This window comes from Pseudophryne corroboree, chromosome 1 (assembly GCF_028390025.1).
Source record: "Pseudophryne corroboree isolate aPseCor3 chromosome 1, aPseCor3.hap2, whole genome shotgun sequence".
Taxonomy (NCBI): domain Eukaryota; kingdom Metazoa; phylum Chordata; class Amphibia; order Anura; family Myobatrachidae; genus Pseudophryne; species Pseudophryne corroboree.
Genome location: NC_086444.1, coordinates 201,806,822 through 201,825,831, shown reverse-complemented (window position 1 = coordinate 201,825,831; position 19,010 = coordinate 201,806,822). Strand labels below are relative to the sequence as shown.

Here is a 19,010-nt window from a genome sequence, read left to right as displayed (position 1 = left end):
ATATTCTCTTTAATACTTCCAAAATAAAAAATTTTTTCTATTGTTTTTCATTTAAGAGTGCGCCCACACAAGAGCCTTCTGTCCTCTCCCATTGCATAGTATACTATATTACATTACAAGGAAGAAAACATTTGCGCTATCTGTATGAAGGATGTGGGAAGATAAATTGCATATCTTGCAGATAAGTGTAGATAAGTGTAAAAGTGCCTGAAATACAGCAACACCTACATGAAAAAGGCAGAGAGTGAACACGAAAAAAAAAGAACAAAAACTAGAAGAAATATAAAGTTTGCATGCCCTGCCAAAAAAGTTCCTGGCGTCAATTCACTCCCATACATTAATTAGAATTTTTACCTACATGCTAGTTGCCAGGGGTTTGATGCACGACAGTGCCGCCAGCATTCCCAGAATCCCGGCAGTTCCGGGTAACACTATACACGCTGTGCTTCGCTGACAGACGCTAGAGGTCCAGTAGGGCCTCTAGCATCTGTCTCCTTCTAGATGGCTCCCATTTTTGGAGGGACATTTTTAGCAGATTACCATGCGAAAGTTCAGACTGCATGGAATCTGCATAACACAGCCGCCTTCAAGCCACTGCGTGGTCTGCGGGGACTATTGCTACGCCACTGCAGGGAATGAAAGAGCAGAGATAAAAAAAACTGGGGGGAAAGGCTGCAGCCCTAGTGCTTGCATACAGCTAACAGAACTGTAGAGTAACTTCCAATACCTTTTATTTATTCCTTATAGAAAACTTCTGATATGGAACAATAGTAGCTTGTAAAACAAGCTCTTTGCACACTTGTGTCTCATTGACTATTACGCATTCCATCATCACTTTCAGTGTCATGTGATGCGAGCAGCACCCTTCCTCTACGTACAGTACAAAAAACTTGAAATTTAGGTTTCAAAACTATGAAATAATTTTGAGGTTTAGCGCCACTTTAAGACAGTCAGTACATGCATTCCCATTACTCTTTTGCTGCTAGATTTAACTTTAAACTTTATTTTAACTTTAGTTTAACAGCAGAAAACAAAAGCAAATTCACATGAATTTTAAAAGCAAGCAAATCTCACCTTCTGCTCAATGCGCTGGCTTCTTCTTGCATCACATTTGTCACAAATTTCAGGACTGTGGCGACGATTTTTCTCCTTTTATTAGCATCAACTTGCAGATCAGAGCTTTCATGGCATAAGCAAAATCCATCATCAATAAAACACCTTAAAGGCAGATGACAAATCACAATGATAACAGGAAGTGTACAATAAACCAAACAACAAACTTTAAAGTACATGTAATTAAGAGTATATATAGCCTACGTCAAGGCATAACAAACTTTTCAACTATTACTGATAAAACACCTTGTTGTGCACTTTAGTGACAACAATAGTTTTGTAAGCTTGCGAGCAGGGCCTTCCTACCTCTATGTCTGTCTGTTTTTACCCAGTTTTGTTCTATTACTGTTGTTCTAATTGTAAAGCGCAACGGAATATGCTGCGCTATATAAGAAACTGTTAATAAATAATAAATAAATAAATAATAGTAAGAACGTGTTCCTAATATTCTGTTTATTTTCATATTATAATGCACTACCCCCAATTAATTCACTTGGCATATTTTAATGTAGTAAACCACCCATTCCACCCAACCAGCATCCGATACCTGAATTTCAGCTTTTGTGAAATATTACCATCAATTTGGTCTGTATACAGAATAGGGCATTCGGTCTTTGTTCTTTATACAGTATTATATGCAGTACAGTATATTATAATTTGCCTACTGCTGTCTGGAGTTTATTATACTTATTTTTTAGTATTCTTGCAATGTATATAAATACATGTTTCACACAAATCTTTGAAACTACTATATTTGCATTTAAATAGAATTTAAAAAGAGGAGTCTGGTTAAAATAATCATTACCGTATTACAGTTTCGATGAAGGACCATGGTCCTTTCCTGCAAACAGGGCACTGCAGAACATTGAGGTAGTACTGCGACATATAAGTAGATTCCCATGGAGGGTGATAATTCAGAAAGTTGTAAAATATACCAAAAACTTGACCAAAATGGTTGATGTCTACATTTCCCTGTTAGAAATAAAATAAACGCACAAAAGTTTATAAACACACAGAAAACAACAGAACTTTTTGGAATGAATCAGAGAATGAACGTAAACTTGTATTTACATTGCTGCTCAGTGAAATGCTTTCAAACAGGCAATATATTAATTGTACAGATGGTTGTAGTTCTGCACTTCATGAAAACTAAAATGTTGTGATTCAGGAGATTGCGAAAGACAAGAAGTTTCAATAGGCATCAATGGAAAAAATGTACCTACACGTCAACATAAACTCTTCTCAATTTGAATCCCAAAAGTTCGAAATTCAATTAAACCTGATTAAGCAATTACTATTAAATGATAAATTATGTAGCTTAAACTAAAACACAGAGTATAATAGAGAATATGATATTACAAAAATAACAATTTTATGTGTATAGGTACAATAAAAGTCTGATACTTTCATGTTGTGTGTTTTTGGTGTAATTATTTGAATAACCACAGATTACACACAAATTATATATATATTGGAACACACCAGGTCAAGCAGAAGAAGAAATAAAGTTTCTCCAGCAAATAAATAATATTGTAAAGGTGTGGGTTACACATTCTAGGAATTAAATACTGAATTACATTATTAAAAATAGTGAATAAACCTCTTTCCTTAACTTTATTATTATAGACCGTTATTCTAATGATTGCATTTATACCTTGCTGTAACCCCTTATCTTAAATACACAGGTTTATGTGACTTAAGATAATTTTCTATTGTATTCAAATAGTAAATATTGCTGGTCGCTCACAGGAAAAGAACCATCAATGGGAAACAGTGGAGAATGATCCCAAGTCCCAGATCACGTTATTTATCAGTTAAGCACTTGACTGTCAGATCACATGCGACTGCTCAACCCCACTATGTCCCCAAGCTTTTGATGAGGATATCCGTTCTGCAGATGTGCATAATATAATATTTACAAAAATACTTTTTAAACTTAAATACATTTAGAAAAACAAAAAACTTGTCTGAACGGTTTTGAAGGTAAAAACAGTCAGTTAAGTAGTTAGGGGGTACATTCAATTGCAGTCGAAAACTGCCATCTGTCGAAAAGACGGCAGTTTTCAACTTTTTAAGGTCGAATCCTGATTCGACCTATTCAGAGCTTTTCGACAAGTCGAGGCATGCGCTGCTGGAGCCGGGTGGAAGCTGCCGTGAGGTCGGGCGGGTGAGTGACATCCTGCTGCAGCGCTGCTCCGTAGCGCTGATCTCCTCTGGCTTCCGCCGGCTGTCCCCCCGCGGCTCGCCCCCCCTCTCCTCCTTTGGGTCCCATCTAAAATTCAACTTGAAAAAGTCGAATTTTAGATGGGATTGAATAGGGGTTGTCGGATTCATTCCGACAAATACATGTCGGAATGGATCCGACTTTAATTGAATATACCCCTAAGAGAGACTGCAGAGAATTTTTGTAAGGGAAGAGTTGAACTCCCATTAATCTCCTCATGATATAACAGATTTTTTTCCCCAATACCATTGTTTCCACTCCCGAAGGCTGAACACCTCAAAAGAAGCCCACCTGTTACCACCTCAGCTGATCATCTGTTCCAGACAAAACAGACATGGGGGTATATGCAATTGCGGTCGAATTCACGAAAATGTCGAAAAACGGGACATTTTCACACAAAAAAAAAATTCGACAATGCAATTCAGTACTTTTCGTCAAAAAAACGGACTTTCCAAATTCGACTTTTTGAAATTCGACATTTGTCAAATTCGCCATTTCTGCAATGGTACAAATGCGGCAATTCGACAAAAGTATATTCAATTGAAGTTTGGAAATTCGACAACAGTGCTTTTAGACAGTAAATTCGTCATTTTCAATCCGCCACACTTTGGTGGCGGAATGTAATAAAAAATTTTTAAAACATGTTTTTTTTGGTGTTTTTTTTATTGGTAATAGCATATCTATTTATATTAGAAGGGATTAGGTACTTGGTTTGTCTATTTTGGAGGCACAAGTATTATTTATATATTTTTAAAAATAATAAGATTTTACTCACCGGTAAATCTATTTCTCGTAGTCCGTAGTGGATGCTGGGAACTCCGAAAGGACCATGGGGAATAGCGGCTCCGCAGGAGACTGGGCACAACTAAAGAAAGCTTTTAGGTCACCTGGTGTGCACTGGCTCCTCCCACTATGACCCTCCTCCAAGCCTCAGTTAGGACACTGTGCCCGGACGAGCTGACATAATAAGGAAGGATTTTGAATCCCGGGTAAGACTCTTACCAGCCACACCAATCACACTGTATAACTCGTGATACAATACCCAGTTTAACAGTATGAAAACAACTGAGCCTCTCAACAGATGGCTCAACAATAACCCTTTAGTTAACAGTAACTATGTACAAGTATTGCAGACAATCCGCACTTGGGACGGGCGCCCAGCAACCACTACGGACTACGAGAAATAGATTTACCGGTGAGTAAAATCTTATTTTCTCTGACGTCCTAGTGGATGCTGGGAACTCCGAAAGGACCATGGGGATTATACCAAAGCTTCCAAACGGGCGGGAGAGTGCGGATGACTCTGCAGCACCGAATGAGAGAACTCAAGGTCCTCCTCAGCCAGGGTATCAAATCTGTAGAATTTTGCAAACGTGTTTGCCCCTGACCAAGTAGCAGCTCGGCAAAGTTGTAAAGCCGAGACCCCTCGGGCAGCCGCCCAAGATGAGCCCACCTTCCTTGTGGAATGGGCTTTTACTGATTTAGGATGCGGCAGTCCAGCCGCAGAATGCGCCTGCTGAATTGTGCTACAAATCCAGCGAGCAATAGTCTGCTTAGAAGCAGGAGCACCCAGCTTGTTGGGTGCATACAGGATAAATAGCAAGTCAGTTTTCCTGACTCCAGCCGTCCTGGAAACATAAATTTTCAAGGCCCTGACTACGTCCAGCAACTTGGAATCCTCCAAGTCCCTAGTAGCCGCAGGCACCACAATAGGTTGGTTCAAGTGAAAAGCTGATACCACCTTAGGAAGAAACTGAGGACGAGTCCTCAATTCTGCCCTATCCATATGGAAAATCAGATAAGGGCTTTTACATGACAAAGCCGCCAATTCTGACACACGCCTGGCCGAAGCCAAGGCCAATAACATGACCACTTTCCACGTGAGATATTTTAGATCCACGGTTTTAAGTGGCTCAAACCAATGTGATTTTAAGAAACTCAACACCACGTTGAGATCCCAAGGTGCCACTGGAGGCACAAACGGGGGCTGAATATGCAGCACTCCCTTCACAAACGTCTGAACTTCAGGCAATGAAGCCAGTTCTTTTTGGAAGAAAATCGACAGAGCCGAGATCTGTACCTTAATGGAGCCTAATTTCAGGCCCATAGTCACTCCTGCTTGTAGGAAATGCAGAAATCGACCTAGTTGAAATTCCTCTGTTGGGGCCTTTTTGGCCTCACACCAAGCAACATATTTCCGCCATATGCGGTGATAATGCTTTGCAGTTACATCTTTCCTGGCTTTAATCAGCGTAGGAATGACTTCCTCCGGAATGCCCTTTTCCTTCAGGATCCGGCGTTCAACCGCCATGCCGTCAAACGCAGCCGCGGTAAGTCTTGGAACAGACAGGGCCCCTGCTGCAGCAGCTCCTGTCTGAGCGGCAGAGGCCATGGGTCCTCTGAGATCATTTCTTGAAGTTCCGGGTACCACGCTCATCTTGGCCAATCTGGAACCACGAGTATTGTTCTTACTCCTCGTTTTCTTATTATTCTCAGTACCCTTGGTATGAGAGGCAGAGGAGGGAACACATAAACTGACTGGTACACCCACGGTGTCACCAGAGCGTCCACAGCTATCGCCTGAGGGTCCCTTGACCTGGCGCAATATCTCTCTAGTTTTTTGTTTAGGCGGGACGCCATCATGTCCACTTGTGGACGTTCCCATCGATTTACAATCAGCGTGAAGACTTCTGGATGAAGTCCCCACTCTCCCGGATGGAGGTCGTGCCTGCTGAGAAAGTCTGCTTCCCAGTTGTCCACTCCCGGAATGAACACTGTTGACAGTGCTAGTACGTGATTTTCCGCCCATCGGAGAATCCTTGTGGCTTCTGCCATTGCCATCCTGCTTCTTGTGCCGCCCTGTCGATTTACATGGGCGACTGCCGTGATGTTGTCTGACTGGATCAGTACCGGCTGGTTTTGAAGCAGAGGCCTTGCCTGACTTAGGGCGTTGTAAATGGCCCTTAGTTCCAGAATATTTATGTGTAGGGAAGTTTCCTGACTCGACCATAGTCCTTGGAAGTTTCTTCCCTGTGTGACTGCCCCCCAGCCCCGAAGGCTGGCATCCGTGGTCACCAGGACCCAGTCCTGTATGCCGAATCTGCGGCCCTCTAGAAGATGGGCACTCTGCAGCCACCACAGCAGAGACACCCTGGTCCTTGGAGACAGGGTTATCAGGCGATGCATCTGAAGATGCGATCCGGACCACTGGTCCAACAGGTCCCACTGAAAGATTCTGGCATGGAACCTGCCGAAAGGAATTGCTTCGTAAGAAGCCACCATCTTTCCCAGGACCCGCGTGCAGTGATGCACCGATACCTGTTTCGGTGTCAGGAGGTCTCTGACTAGAGATGACAGCTCCTTGGCTTTCTCCTCCGGGAGAAACACTTTTTTCTGGACTGTGTCCAGGATCATACCCAGGAACAGTAGACGTGTCGTCGGAACCAGCTGTGATTTTGGAATATTCAGAATCCAACCGTGCTGGTGTAGCACCTCCTGAGATAGTGCTACTCCCACCAACAACTGCTCCTTGGACCTCGCCTTTATTAGGAGATCGTCCAAGTACGGGATAATTAAAACTCCCTTCCTTCGAAGGAGTATCATCATTTCCGCCATTACTTTGGTAAACACCCTCGGTGCCGTTGAGAGTCCAAACGGCAGCGTCTGGAATTGGTAATGGCAATCCTGTACCACAAATCTGAGGTACTCCTGGTGAGGATAGTAAATGGGGACATGCAGGTAAGCATCCTTGATGTCCAGGGATACCATGTAATCCCCCTCGTCCAGGCTTGCAATAACCGCCCTGAGCGATTCCATCTTGAACTTGAATTTTATTATGTATGTGTTCAAGGATTTCAAATTTAAAATGGGTCTTACCGAACCGTCCGGTTTCGGTACCACAAACAGTGTGGAATAGTAACCCCGTCCTTGTTGAAGTAGGGGCACCTTGACTATCACCTGCTGGGAATACAGCTTGTGAATTGCCTCTAGCACAGCCTCCCTGCCTGAGGGAGTTGTCGGCAAGGCAGATTTTAGGAACCGGTGGGGTGGAGACGCCTCGAATTCCAGTTTGTATCCTTGAGATACTATTTGCAGGATCCAGGGATCCACCTGTGAGCGAGCCCACTGATCGCTGAAATTTTTGAGGCGGCCCCCCACCGTACCTGGCTCCGCCTGTGGAGCCCCACCGTCATGCGGCGGACTTGGAAGAAGCGGGGGAGGACTTTTGCTCCTGGGAACCTGCTGTTTGTTGCAGCCTTTTTCCCCTACCTCTGCCTCTGGACAGAAAGGACCCGCCTTTTCCACGCCTGTTTTTCTGAGTCCGAAAGGACTGTACCTGATAAAACGGCGCCTTTTTAGGCTGTGAGGGAACATGGGGTAAAAATGCTGACTTCCCAGCAGTTGCTGTGGTAACTAGGTCCGAGAGACCATCCCCGAATAACTCCTCACCCTTATAAGGCAAAACTTCCATGTGCCTTTTTGAATCTGCATCCCCTGTCCACTGGCGAGTCCATAAGCCTCTCCTAGCAGAAATGGACAGTGCACTTATTTTAGATGCCAGCCGGCAGATCTCCCTCTGTGCATCTCTCATGTATAAGACTGAGTCTTTTATATGCTCTATGGTTAGCAGAATAGTATCCCTGTCTAGGGTGTCAATATTTTCTGACAGGGAATCTGACCACGCAGCGGCAGCACTGCACATCCATGCTGACGCAATAGCTGGTCTAAGTATAATGCCTGAGTGTGTATATACAGACTTCAGGATAGCCTCCTGCTTTCTATCAGCAGGTTCCTTGAGGGCGGCCGTATCCGGAGACGGTAGTGCCACCTTTTTAGACAAACGTGTGAGCGCTTTATCCACCCTAGGTGGTGTCTCCCAACGTGACCTATCCTCTGGCGGGAAAGGGAACGCCATTAGTAACTTCTTAGAGATTACCAATCTTTTATCAGGGAAAGCCCACGCTTCTTCACACACTTCATTTAATTCTTCTGATGGGGGAAAGACTACGGGTAGTTTTTTCTCCCCAAACATAATACCCTTTTTAGTGGTACCTGGGTTTATATCAGAAATTTGTAACACCTCTTTCATTGCTTCAATCATGCAACGAATGGCCTTAGTGGACATTAGACTAGACTCATCGTCGTCGACACTGGTGTCTGTATCCGTGTCGACATCCGCGTCTGCCATCTGAGGTAGCGGGCGTTTTAGAGCCCCCGAAGGCCTTTGAGACACCTGGACAGGCATGAGCTGAGAAGCCGGCTGTCCCGGATTTGGCATGTTGTCAAATCTTTTGTGTAAGGAGTCGACGTGTGCACGCAATTCCTTCCATAAGTCCATCCACTCAGGTGTCTGCCCCGCAGGGGGTGACATCCCTTGTATATGCAACTGCTCCGCCTCCACATCATTATCCTCATCAAACATGTCGACACAGCCGTACCGACACACCGCACACACACAGGGAATGCTCTAACAGAGGACAGGACCCACAAAAGCCCTTTGGGGAGACAGAGTGAGAGTATGCCAGCACACACCAGAGCGCTATATAATGCAGGGACTAACTGAATTATGTCCCCTATAGCTGCTGTTATATATACTGCGCCTAAATTTAGTGCCCCCCCTCTCTTTTTTACCCTTTTCTGTAGTGTAGACTGCAGGGGAGAGCCAGGGAGCTTCCTTCCAGCGGAGCTGTGAGGGAGAAATGGCGCCAGTGTGCTGAAGGAGATAGCTCCGCCCCTTTTCCGCGGACTATTCTCCCGCTTTTTTCTGGATTCTGGCAGGGGTAATTATCACATATATAGCCTCTGGGGCTATATATTGTGGTATTTTTGCCAGCCAAGGTCTTTTTATTGCTGCTCAGGGCGCCCCCCCCTAGCGCCCTGCACCCTCAGTGACCGGAGTGTGAAGTGTGTATGAGTAGCAATGGCGCACAGCTGCAGTGAAGACTGATGTCTTTTGCCGCCGATTTTCCGGACCTCTTCTTACTTCTGGCTCTGTAAGGGGGACGGCGGCGCGGCTCCGGGACCGAACACCAAGGCCAGTTCCATGCGGTCGGTCCCTCTGGAGCTAATGGTGTCCAGTAGCCTAAGAAGCCCAAGCTAGCTGCAAGCAGGTAGGTTCGCTTCTTCTCCCCTTAGTCCCTCGCTGCAGTGAGCCTGTTGCCAGCAGGTCTCACTGTAAAATAAAAAACCTAAATATATACTTTCTTTCTAGAAGCTCAGGAGAGCCCCTAGTGTGCATCCAACCTCGGCCGGGCACAAAATCTAACTGAGGCTTGGAGGAGGGTCATAGTGGGAGGAGCTAGTGCACACCAGGTGACCTAAAAGCTTTCTTTAGTTGTGCCCAGTCTCCTGCGGAGCCGCTATTCCCCATGGTCCTTTCGGAGTTCCCAGCATCCACTAGGACGTCAGAGAAATTATTATTATTATTATTATTATTTTTTAAATGGAATGGTAAAAATCAGAAAAAAAATTGCGTGGGGTCCCCCCTCCTAAGCATAACCAGACTCGGGCTCTTCGAGCCGGTCCTGGTTCTAAAAATCCGGGGGGGAAAATGACAGGGGATCCCCCGTATTTTTAAAACCAGCACCGGGCTCTGCGCCTGGTGCAAAAAATACGGGGAACAAAAAGAGTAGGGGTCCCCCGTATTTTTTACACCAGCATCGGGCTCCACTAGCTGGACAGATAATGCCACAGCCGGGGGTCACTTTTATACAGCGCCCTGCGGCCGTGGCATTAAATATCCAACTAGTCACCCCTGGCCGGGGTACCCTGGGGGAGTGGGGACCCCTTCAATCAAGGGGTCCCCCCCCAGCCACCCAAGGGCCAGGGGTGAAGCCCGAGGCTGTCCCCCCCATCCAAGGGCTGCGGATGGGGGGCTGATAGCCTTGAGAAAATTTAAAGAATATTGTTTTTTTTCCAGTAGTACTACAAGTCCCAGCAAGCCTCCCCCGCAAGCTGGTACTTGGAGAACCACAAGTACCAGCATGCGGGAGAAAAACGGGCCCGCTGGTACCTGTAGTTCTACTGGGAAAAAAATACCCAAATAAAAACAGGACACGCACACCGTGATAGTAAAACTTTATTTCACACATGTCGACACACACACATACTTACCTATGTTCACACGCCGACCTCTGTCCCTTTGTCCATGTAGAATCCACGTGTACCTGTGAATAAAATTATACTCACCTCAATCCAGTGTCCGGATCTTTTAAAATAATCCTCGTACTTGGCAAAACAACAAAACGAACACCCGGACCAAAAGGGGTCCCATGTTTACACATGGGACCCCTTTCCCCGAATGCAGAGACCCCCCCGTGACTGCTGTCACAGAAAGGTCCCTTCAGCCAATCAGCGAGCGCAACGTGCGAGCGCAACGTCCTGGCACTCTGCTGATTGGCTATGCGCGTCTGAGCTGTCAGACAGCGCATCGCAAAGCCTCTCCATTATATTCAATGGTGGGAACTTTGCGGTCAGCGGTGAGGTCACCCGCGGTGGTAACCCCACCGCTGACCGCAAAGTTCCCACCATTGAAACTAATGGAGGGAGCTGTGCGATGCGCTGTCTGCCAGCAGTCGCGCATACAGCCAATCAGGAGAGTGCCACGAAGTAGCGCTTCCTGATTGGCTTAAGAGACCTTTCTGTGACAGCAGTCACGGGGGGGTCTCTGCATTCGGGGAAAGGGGTCCAATGTGTAAACATGGGACCCCTTTCAGTCCGTTTGGTCCGGGTGTTCGTTTTGTTGTTTTGCCAAGTACGAGGATTATTTTAAAAGATCCGGACACTGGATTGAGGTGAGTATAATTTTATTCACAGGTACACGTGGATTCTACATGGACAAGTGGACAGAGGTCGGCGTGTGAACATAGGTAAGTATGTGTGTGTGTCGACATGTGTGAAATAAAGTTTTAATCTCACGGTGTGCGTGTCCTGTTTTTATTTGGGTATTTTTTTTCCAGTAGAACTACAGGGACCAGCGGGCCCGTTTTTCTCCCGCATGCTGGTACTTGTGGTTCTCCAAGTACCAGCTTGCGGGGGAGGCTTGCTGGGACTTGTAGTACTACTGGAAAAAACAATATTCTTTACATTTTCTCAAGGCTATCAGCCCCCCATCCGCAGCCCTTGGATGGGGGGGTACAGCCTCGGGCTTCACCCCTGGCCCTTGGGTGGCTGGGGGGGGGGACCCCTTGATTGAAGGGGTCCCCACTCCCCCTGGGTACCCCGGCCAGGGGTGACTAGTTGGATATTTAATGCCACGGCCGCAGGGCGCTGTATAAAAGTGACCCCCGGCTGTGGCATTATCTGTCCAGCTAGTGGAGCCCGATGCTGGTGTAAAAAATACGGGGGACCCCTACTCTTTTTGTCCCCCGTATTCTTTGCACCAGCACCAGGCGCAGAGCCCGGTGCTGGTTTTAAAAATACGGAGGATCCCCTGTCATTTTCCCCCCCGGATTTTTAGAACCAGGACCGGCTCTTAGAGCCCGAGGCTGGTTATGCTTTGGAGGGGGGACCCCACGCAAATTTTTTTCGGGTTTTTTACCGTTTTTTCCGGTTTTTAAAAAATCGGATCAAAATCCGTCAAATCGGCCGTTTTTCGACAGCGGGACTGTCGAATCCGTTTTTTATTGAATATGTTGAATTCCGGCACCCACTTGCCGGAATTCGACGGTCGAATTGTGTCGAATTAAAAAACGGGCGAAAAATTGCCGCGATTCACCGGTAATTGCATATTACCCATGGTGTTTTGAATGTGATAAGGGCACATCTGAGGTTGACCAACAAATGGGGTACCGCTTGCTAGATTTTCTGCTATTATTTATTTAGCTGGTGTACTATGTGAGCCGGCTAAGTACTGTGACACGAAACAGATCATTCATGGCAGCACGTTGAGGTGGTTGTACAAATAAAGATGAGCCAATTGACCTCAAAGCTGATGTGTGGGGCTGATCAATTGGGGCAGGAAGCGTTTAGTTAAAGCCATTGCTGAAGGAGGAACCACCAACAGTTACTAAACTTAATAGTTTCATGTCTCTTATTCCACTTCTGTCATCAGGACTTTTAAAAGTAGATAGTTTTCTTTAATGTGACAGTAATACAGAATATTCTAAAGGGCTCACAAGTTTATTATCTTACATGTTGCTAACATTAAAACTCAAAATTAAATTGCAAACACTTTACACTGCCATGTAAATTGCATTCTCTGCTGGGCAGGGTTATTTAAACCGTTTGCGACCTACAGTAGAAGACGTGCCTGTGTGCTGCCGATACCACCTACAGTACATCTATTGTTTTGTGATAATAGTCTGAAACATTTCAGCTCTCCCCTAGATAACAGTGCACTCTAAAGTATCAAATACCCTTATACAAGGGCATATCTAGAGAGAAGGGGACCCGTGTGCAGTCTCCGGATGTGGTCCCCCTCCTCTCCCGTCCTGTAGCCGGCAGCAGCATATTCGAGCAGTGGCGTATCTGGGTCCAGAGGGGGCCCACACCGCACCCATTTCTTCTGTACTTACCTCTCTGGTGTCCGTGCATGGGCCCCTTCCTCTCCTGTCACTGTAGCCAGCAACAGTGCTGTTAACACTCTGAGTATTAGAAACTCTGGCACAGTGCCAGAGTCTACAGCGCATGCGCAAGTCTCAGAAAAAATAACGCGACGGCCATTTTTTCGGAGACCTGTGCATGCGCTGTAGACTCTGGTACTGTGCCAGAGTCTCTAGCGCTCAGACAGAACGTTTACAGCGATGTTGCTGGCTACAGTGACGGGAGAGGATGGGGCCCATGCACGGACACCACAGAGGTAAGTGCAGAAGAAATGGGTGCAGTGTGTGCGGTGTGGGCCCCCTCTGGACCCAGATACACCACTGCCCTTATATGTCTGGTAGTTTATCTTCAAAAATACATACAAAGAACCTTATACCATTCAGCGTAATATATTCATAGAATAATTCTCTTCCAGCATTACAGAAAGTACATGCTCAGTGGAGACCACACTTAGCTGTACATAACTTAAATGAGTAACCAGTAAACCTTACCACTCTGTCTGATAATACTCAGTGTGGTTTTATTACAGTGCCTCTTCCCACTTGTAATGCTGCATAGTGTGTGGGTGCTGAATAAATAAATGAATCAAAAGACACTTTACCTGCATGAAGTGCTTTAGCAGCAAGACAAAAAACTGCTGAGGAAAGACAGAGGAAATAAAGTGCTCAATCTCCCAGAATGCTTCGGTGAAGAATTGTCCTTCAATCAATTCCTCAATTCTGTTCAAACTCGCCCGGCCAATTTCAGCACTTTTCACCTAAAAGCATAAAGAGGTTTTGGCGAGCGACACAAAAATTAAACAGAGCTGTGATGTGATGTCAAAAGCTACTTTGTATTTAGTCTGCTCAATCACAAAGAATAATAATGCATTGTCTCACACATTTCTAAACGGTAAACATGTTTTCATGCACTTTTGCTTACTGTGCAATGAAATAGTGTGGCTAGAAATATAAACACAATATAAGAAATAACCAAGGCACAGCTTCCAAATACAAGGAGACTTTTTCTAATTCTATTTTTAAAAAAACAAGTCTACAGAACATTTTGTGGGAGGAGCCTAGAAAAGGTTTGTACATTCAGACATGGTACAATATTATTCAGTTATATATTTAGGAAGTCAGGGGCACGCCACCCTTGCTAGTAGATTACCATTTGAGTCTCAGTGGCCTACAAAGACTATATCTATATTGTATGCTCACATGTTATCCCATATCTCGAGGGAAGGATTACTTTCTCCCCATGCTCCATCGGAGGTGGATCTAGGAAAGTTTTCATATGAATTATATCATGATTACTAACAGTGGGAAAGTATCTTTATTTGTAATCAAATGGAACCTATTCCAACAGCTCATTCTTGTAGCAAAATATTGGTAGACTAAATAGATTGAAACTCTGGCCCTCATTCCGAGTTGATCGGTCGCAAGGCGAATTTAGCAGAGTTACACACGCTAAGCCGCCGCCTACTGGGAGTGAATCTTAGCTTCTTAAAATTGCGACCGATGTATTCGCAATATTGCGATTACTAACTACTTAGCAGTTTCAGAGTAGCTCCAGACTTACTCTGCCTGTGCGATCATTTCAGTGCTTGTCGTTCCTGGTTGACGTCACAAACACACCCAGCGTTCGCCCAGGCACTCCCACCGTTTCCCCGGCCACTCCTGCGTTTTTTCCGGAAACGGTAGCGTTTTCAGCCACACGCCCCTGAAACGCCGTGTTTCCGCCCAGTAACACCCATTTCCTGTCAATCACATTACGATCGCCGGAGCGAAGAAAAAGCCGTGAGTAAAAATACTTTCTTCATAGTAAAGTTACTTGGCGCAGTCGCAGTGCGAACTTTGCGCATGCGTACTAAGCGGATTTTCACTGCGATGCGATGAAAAAGAACGAGCGAACAACTCGGAATGAGGGCCTCTGTTCAGACAATCATAAGCAGTTTCCTGTGCTAGACAACTATGTGATTGGTTGGTGGTTAGAAGCTCCTGGTGACTCCATGCTTTAATCATAGATCAGTGGGGATTAATTCAATCTCTAGTGTCCTCAACATCTGTATTTTACTGCAAATTGTCTATTCAGGATGGGCAGCCTTGTCACATCTGACTGCCCTAAATGTTATTGTCCTCAGGGTCCCTATTGGCACTCAATACAGAGATGTCCAGCAGTGTCTCAATTTTGTGGGGGGTGCCTGCTGACAGGGATAGCGGCCCTTGCCTTGCATCCCACACTTGTTCTATTCGAGTTGTATAGGAGGAATTACTAATTAAACCTGTGTTTTAAATATGTCTGTAATTTAACATCATTGGCAGGAGTGATTACAGTAAGGGATGGATGTGGACAGTCCTTGTTTTTGTTTGTTTTTTAAATCAGTTTTTATTGGAGTTTTATAGACAAAAGAATACAGCGTCAGAAACAATCTGTGCAGAAATGCGAGGCAACAAATTCAAAGGAAACAATGACCACGCATAGTACAAAAGGAAATATCAAATGAATAGCAAACACACAGAATAATCAGACAAAATATAGAATCAGAGATCGGGAGGAGATAAACCAGTTATCTCCTTCCCAATAGTCAAGTAGCATCAAGAAAAATAACAAAATGCACAAGGAAGACACAGGTGAGGAGGACATGAGAGGAGAGAGGGAAGGGGGAATTACAAAAACACACACTTAATCATCTACAGCTGTTAGGAACGTAATGATATCTGCCTGAGAAGAGGATCAATATTAAACCTCCAACGTTTGAAAAACTTAATTACACCAGCTTCAATACCAGTCAGAGCAGTTTTAGGATCATAATACAACATTTGCATCAGTTTCCTATGGACCTCTAGCAGTGAGGGTTTAGATTTGGAAACCCAATGGGTAAGGAGTACTTTTCTGGACACAGTGACCAGGATTGTTGAAAATAGTATAAATGTCATTCCTGCATGTACCCAGGTCCCATTGAGAAAAAATTGCAATAAGACAAGCTAGATGATCAGGGGAGAACTATGTGTGCAGAAGGGTTTTAATAAAAGAGAGTACTTTGTGCCAAAAATTTCTGATATGTCCACATTCCCAAAAATTATGGTAAAAAGTCGCAGAATGATAACGGCATTTAGGGCATTCACCTGAGATCGAGGGATTGAAATGAGCATGTTGAATTTGAGGGACATATGCTCTCTGCAAAATGCAGAGGTGAACTTCCTACAGATAGGCCGAGGATAGAATTTTCATAGTAGAGTTACAATATTTACTTAAGATTGTAGGGTCCACTAGGGTGGGAATGTCCCTTTGCCACTGCAACAACAATTTGCGCCATCTAAGATCTGAGGTAAGTTCAGCAAATAGGATATAGATTAACCTGGTGTAAAATGGTATGTGCTCACATAGCAAGATTACTGATTGTAAAGGATCAGAGGCACTGGCAGAGGTGGAAGACAAAGAGGGGGGGGGGGGGGTAACTGAGGAAAGATAGTGACGTAGCTGTAAGTACATACAAAAATATGTCTGTGGAATATCATATTTACGGTGTCTCTAAGAACTGAGAATTGGAGGAACTTCTCTCCAGGATCAAAAACCTTGGAAAAGTGAGATAAACCTTTATCTCGCCAAATCTTGAAAATAAGAATTTACTTACCGATAATTCTATTTCTCGGAGTCCGTAGTGGATGCTGGGGTTCCTGAAAGGACCATGGGGAATAGCGGCTCCGCAGGAGACAGGGCACAAAAAGTAAAGCTTTAGGATCAGGTGGTGTGCACTGGCTCCTCCCCCTATGACCCTCCTCCAAGCCAGTTAGATACTGTGCCCGGACTAGCGTACATAATAAGGAAGGATTTTGAATCCCGGGTAAGACTCATACCAGCCACACCAATCACACTGTACAACCTGTGATCTGAACCCAGTTAACAGTATGATAACAGCGGAGCCTCTGAAAAGATGGCTCACAACAATAATAACCCGATTTTTGTAACTATGTACAAGTATTGCAGATAATCCGCACTTGGGATGGGCGCCCAGCATCCACTACGGACTCCGAGAAATAGAATTATCGGTAAGTAAATTCTTATTTTCTCTATCGTCCTAGTGGATGCTGGGGTTCCTGAAAGGACCATGGGGATAATACCAAAGCTCCCAAACGGGCGGGAGAGTGCGGATGACTCTGCAGCACCGAATGAGAGAACTCCAGGTCCTCCTTAGCCAGGGTATCAAATTTGTAGGATTTTACAAACGTGTTTGCCCCTGACTAAATAACCGCTCGGCAAAGTTGTAAAAGCCGAGACCCCTCGGGCAGCCGCCCAAGATGAGCCCACCTTCCTTGTGGAATGGGCATTTACATATTTTGGCTGTGGCAGGCCTGCCACAGAATGTGCAAGCTGAATTGTATTACACATCCAACTAGCAATAGTCTGCTTAGAAGCAAAAGCACCCAGTTTGTTGGGTGCATACAGGATAACAGCAAGTCAGATTTCCTGACTCCAGCCGTCCTGGAAACATATATTTTCAGGACCCTGACAACATCTAGCAACTTGGAGTCCTCCAAGTCCCTAGTAGGTGCAAGGCACCACAATAAGCTGGTTCAGGTGAAACACTGACACCACCTTAGGGAGAGAACTGGGGACGAGTCCGCAGCTCTGCCCTGTCCGAATGGACAAACAGATATGGGCTTTTTTGAGAAAAAACCACCAATTTGACACTCGCCTGGTCCAGGCCAGGGCCAAGATCATGGTCACTTTTCATGTGAGATGCTTCAAATCCACAGATTTGACTGGTTTTAAACCAATGTGATTTGAGGAATCCCAGAACTACGTTGAGATCCCACAGTGCCACTGGAGGCACAAAAGGGGGTTGTATATGCAATACTCCCTTGACAAAATTCTGGACTTCAGGAACTGAAGCCAATTCTTTCTGGAAGAAAATCGACAGGGCCGAAATTTGAACCTTAATGGACCCCAATTTGAGGCCCATAGACACTCCTGTTTTCAGGAAATGCAGGAAACGACCGAGTTGAAATTTCTTTGTGGGGCCTTCCTGGCCTCACACCACGCAACATATTTTCGCCACATGTGGTGATAATGTTGTGCGGTCACCTCCTTTCTGGCTTTGACCAGGGTAGGAATGACCTCTTCCGGAATGCCTTTTTCCCTTAGGATCCGGCGTTCCACCGCCATGCCGACAAACGCAGCTGCGGTAAGTCTTGGAACAGACATGGTACTTGCTGAAGCAAGTCCCTTCTTAGCGGTAGAGGCCATAAAACCTCTGTAAGCATCTCTTGAAGTTCCGGGTACCAAGTCCTTCTTGGCCAATCCGGAGCCATGAGTATAGTTCTTACTCCTCTACGTCTTATAATTCTCAGCACCTTAGGTATGAGAAGCAGAGGAGGGAACACATACACCGACTGGTACACCCACGGTGTTACCAGAACGTCCACAGCTATTGCCTGAGGGTCTCTTGACCTGGCGCAATACCTGTCCCGTTTTTTGTTCAGACGGGACGCCATCATGTCCACCTTTGGTATTTCCCAACGGTTTACAATCATGTGGAAAAAACTTCCCGATGAAGTTTCCACTCTCCCGGGTGGAGGTCGTGCCTGCTGAGGAAGTCTGCTTCCCAGTTTCCATTCCCGGGATGAAACACTGCTGACAGTGCTATCACATGATTTTCCGCCCAGCGAAAAGTCCTTGCAGTTTTTGCCATTGCCCTCCTGCTTCTTGTGTCGCCCTGTCTGTTTACGTGGGCGACTGCCGTGATGTTTTTCCCACTGGATCAATACCGGCTGACCTTGAAGCAGAGGTCTTGCTAAGCTTAGAGTATTATAAATTTACCCTTAGCTCCAGTATATTTATGTGGAGAAAAGTCTCCAGACTTGATCACACTCCCTGGAAATTTTTTCCTTGTGTGACTGCTCCCCAGCCTCTCGGGCTGGGCTCCGTGGTCACCAGCATCCAATCCTGAATGCCAAATCTGCGGCCCTCTAGAAGATGGGCACTCTATAACCACCACAGGAGAGACACCCTTGTCCTTGGATATAGGGTTATCCGCTGAATGCATCTGAAGATGCGATCCGGACCATTTGTCCAGCAGATCCCACTGAAAAGTTCTTGCGTGAAATCTGCCGAATGGAATTGCTTCGTAGGAAGCCACCATTTTTAC

At 45.4% G+C, this 19,010-nt stretch overlaps 1 protein-coding gene across 4 annotated transcripts in view; it reads right to left on the bottom strand.

The window, feature by feature from the left end:
* The window catches only part of SLF1 (SMC5-SMC6 complex localization factor 1), a 382,477-nt gene that overhangs the window by 107,379 nt on the left and 256,088 nt on the right, over positions 1 to 19,010 (bottom strand). For all 4 annotated transcript variants that reach the window (XM_063964017.1, XM_063964013.1, XM_063964015.1 and 1 more), the window contains exons 8-10: positions 13,482 to 13,637; positions 1,919 to 2,085; positions 1,075 to 1,218 (exon numbers count right to left, since the gene is read on the bottom strand). In XM_063964017.1, the coding sequence (XP_063820087.1) occupies positions 1,075 to 1,218; positions 1,919 to 2,085; positions 13,482 to 13,637 (467 nt within the window). The remainder of the gene's footprint in view (positions 1 to 1,074; positions 1,219 to 1,918; positions 2,086 to 13,481; positions 13,638 to 19,010) is intronic.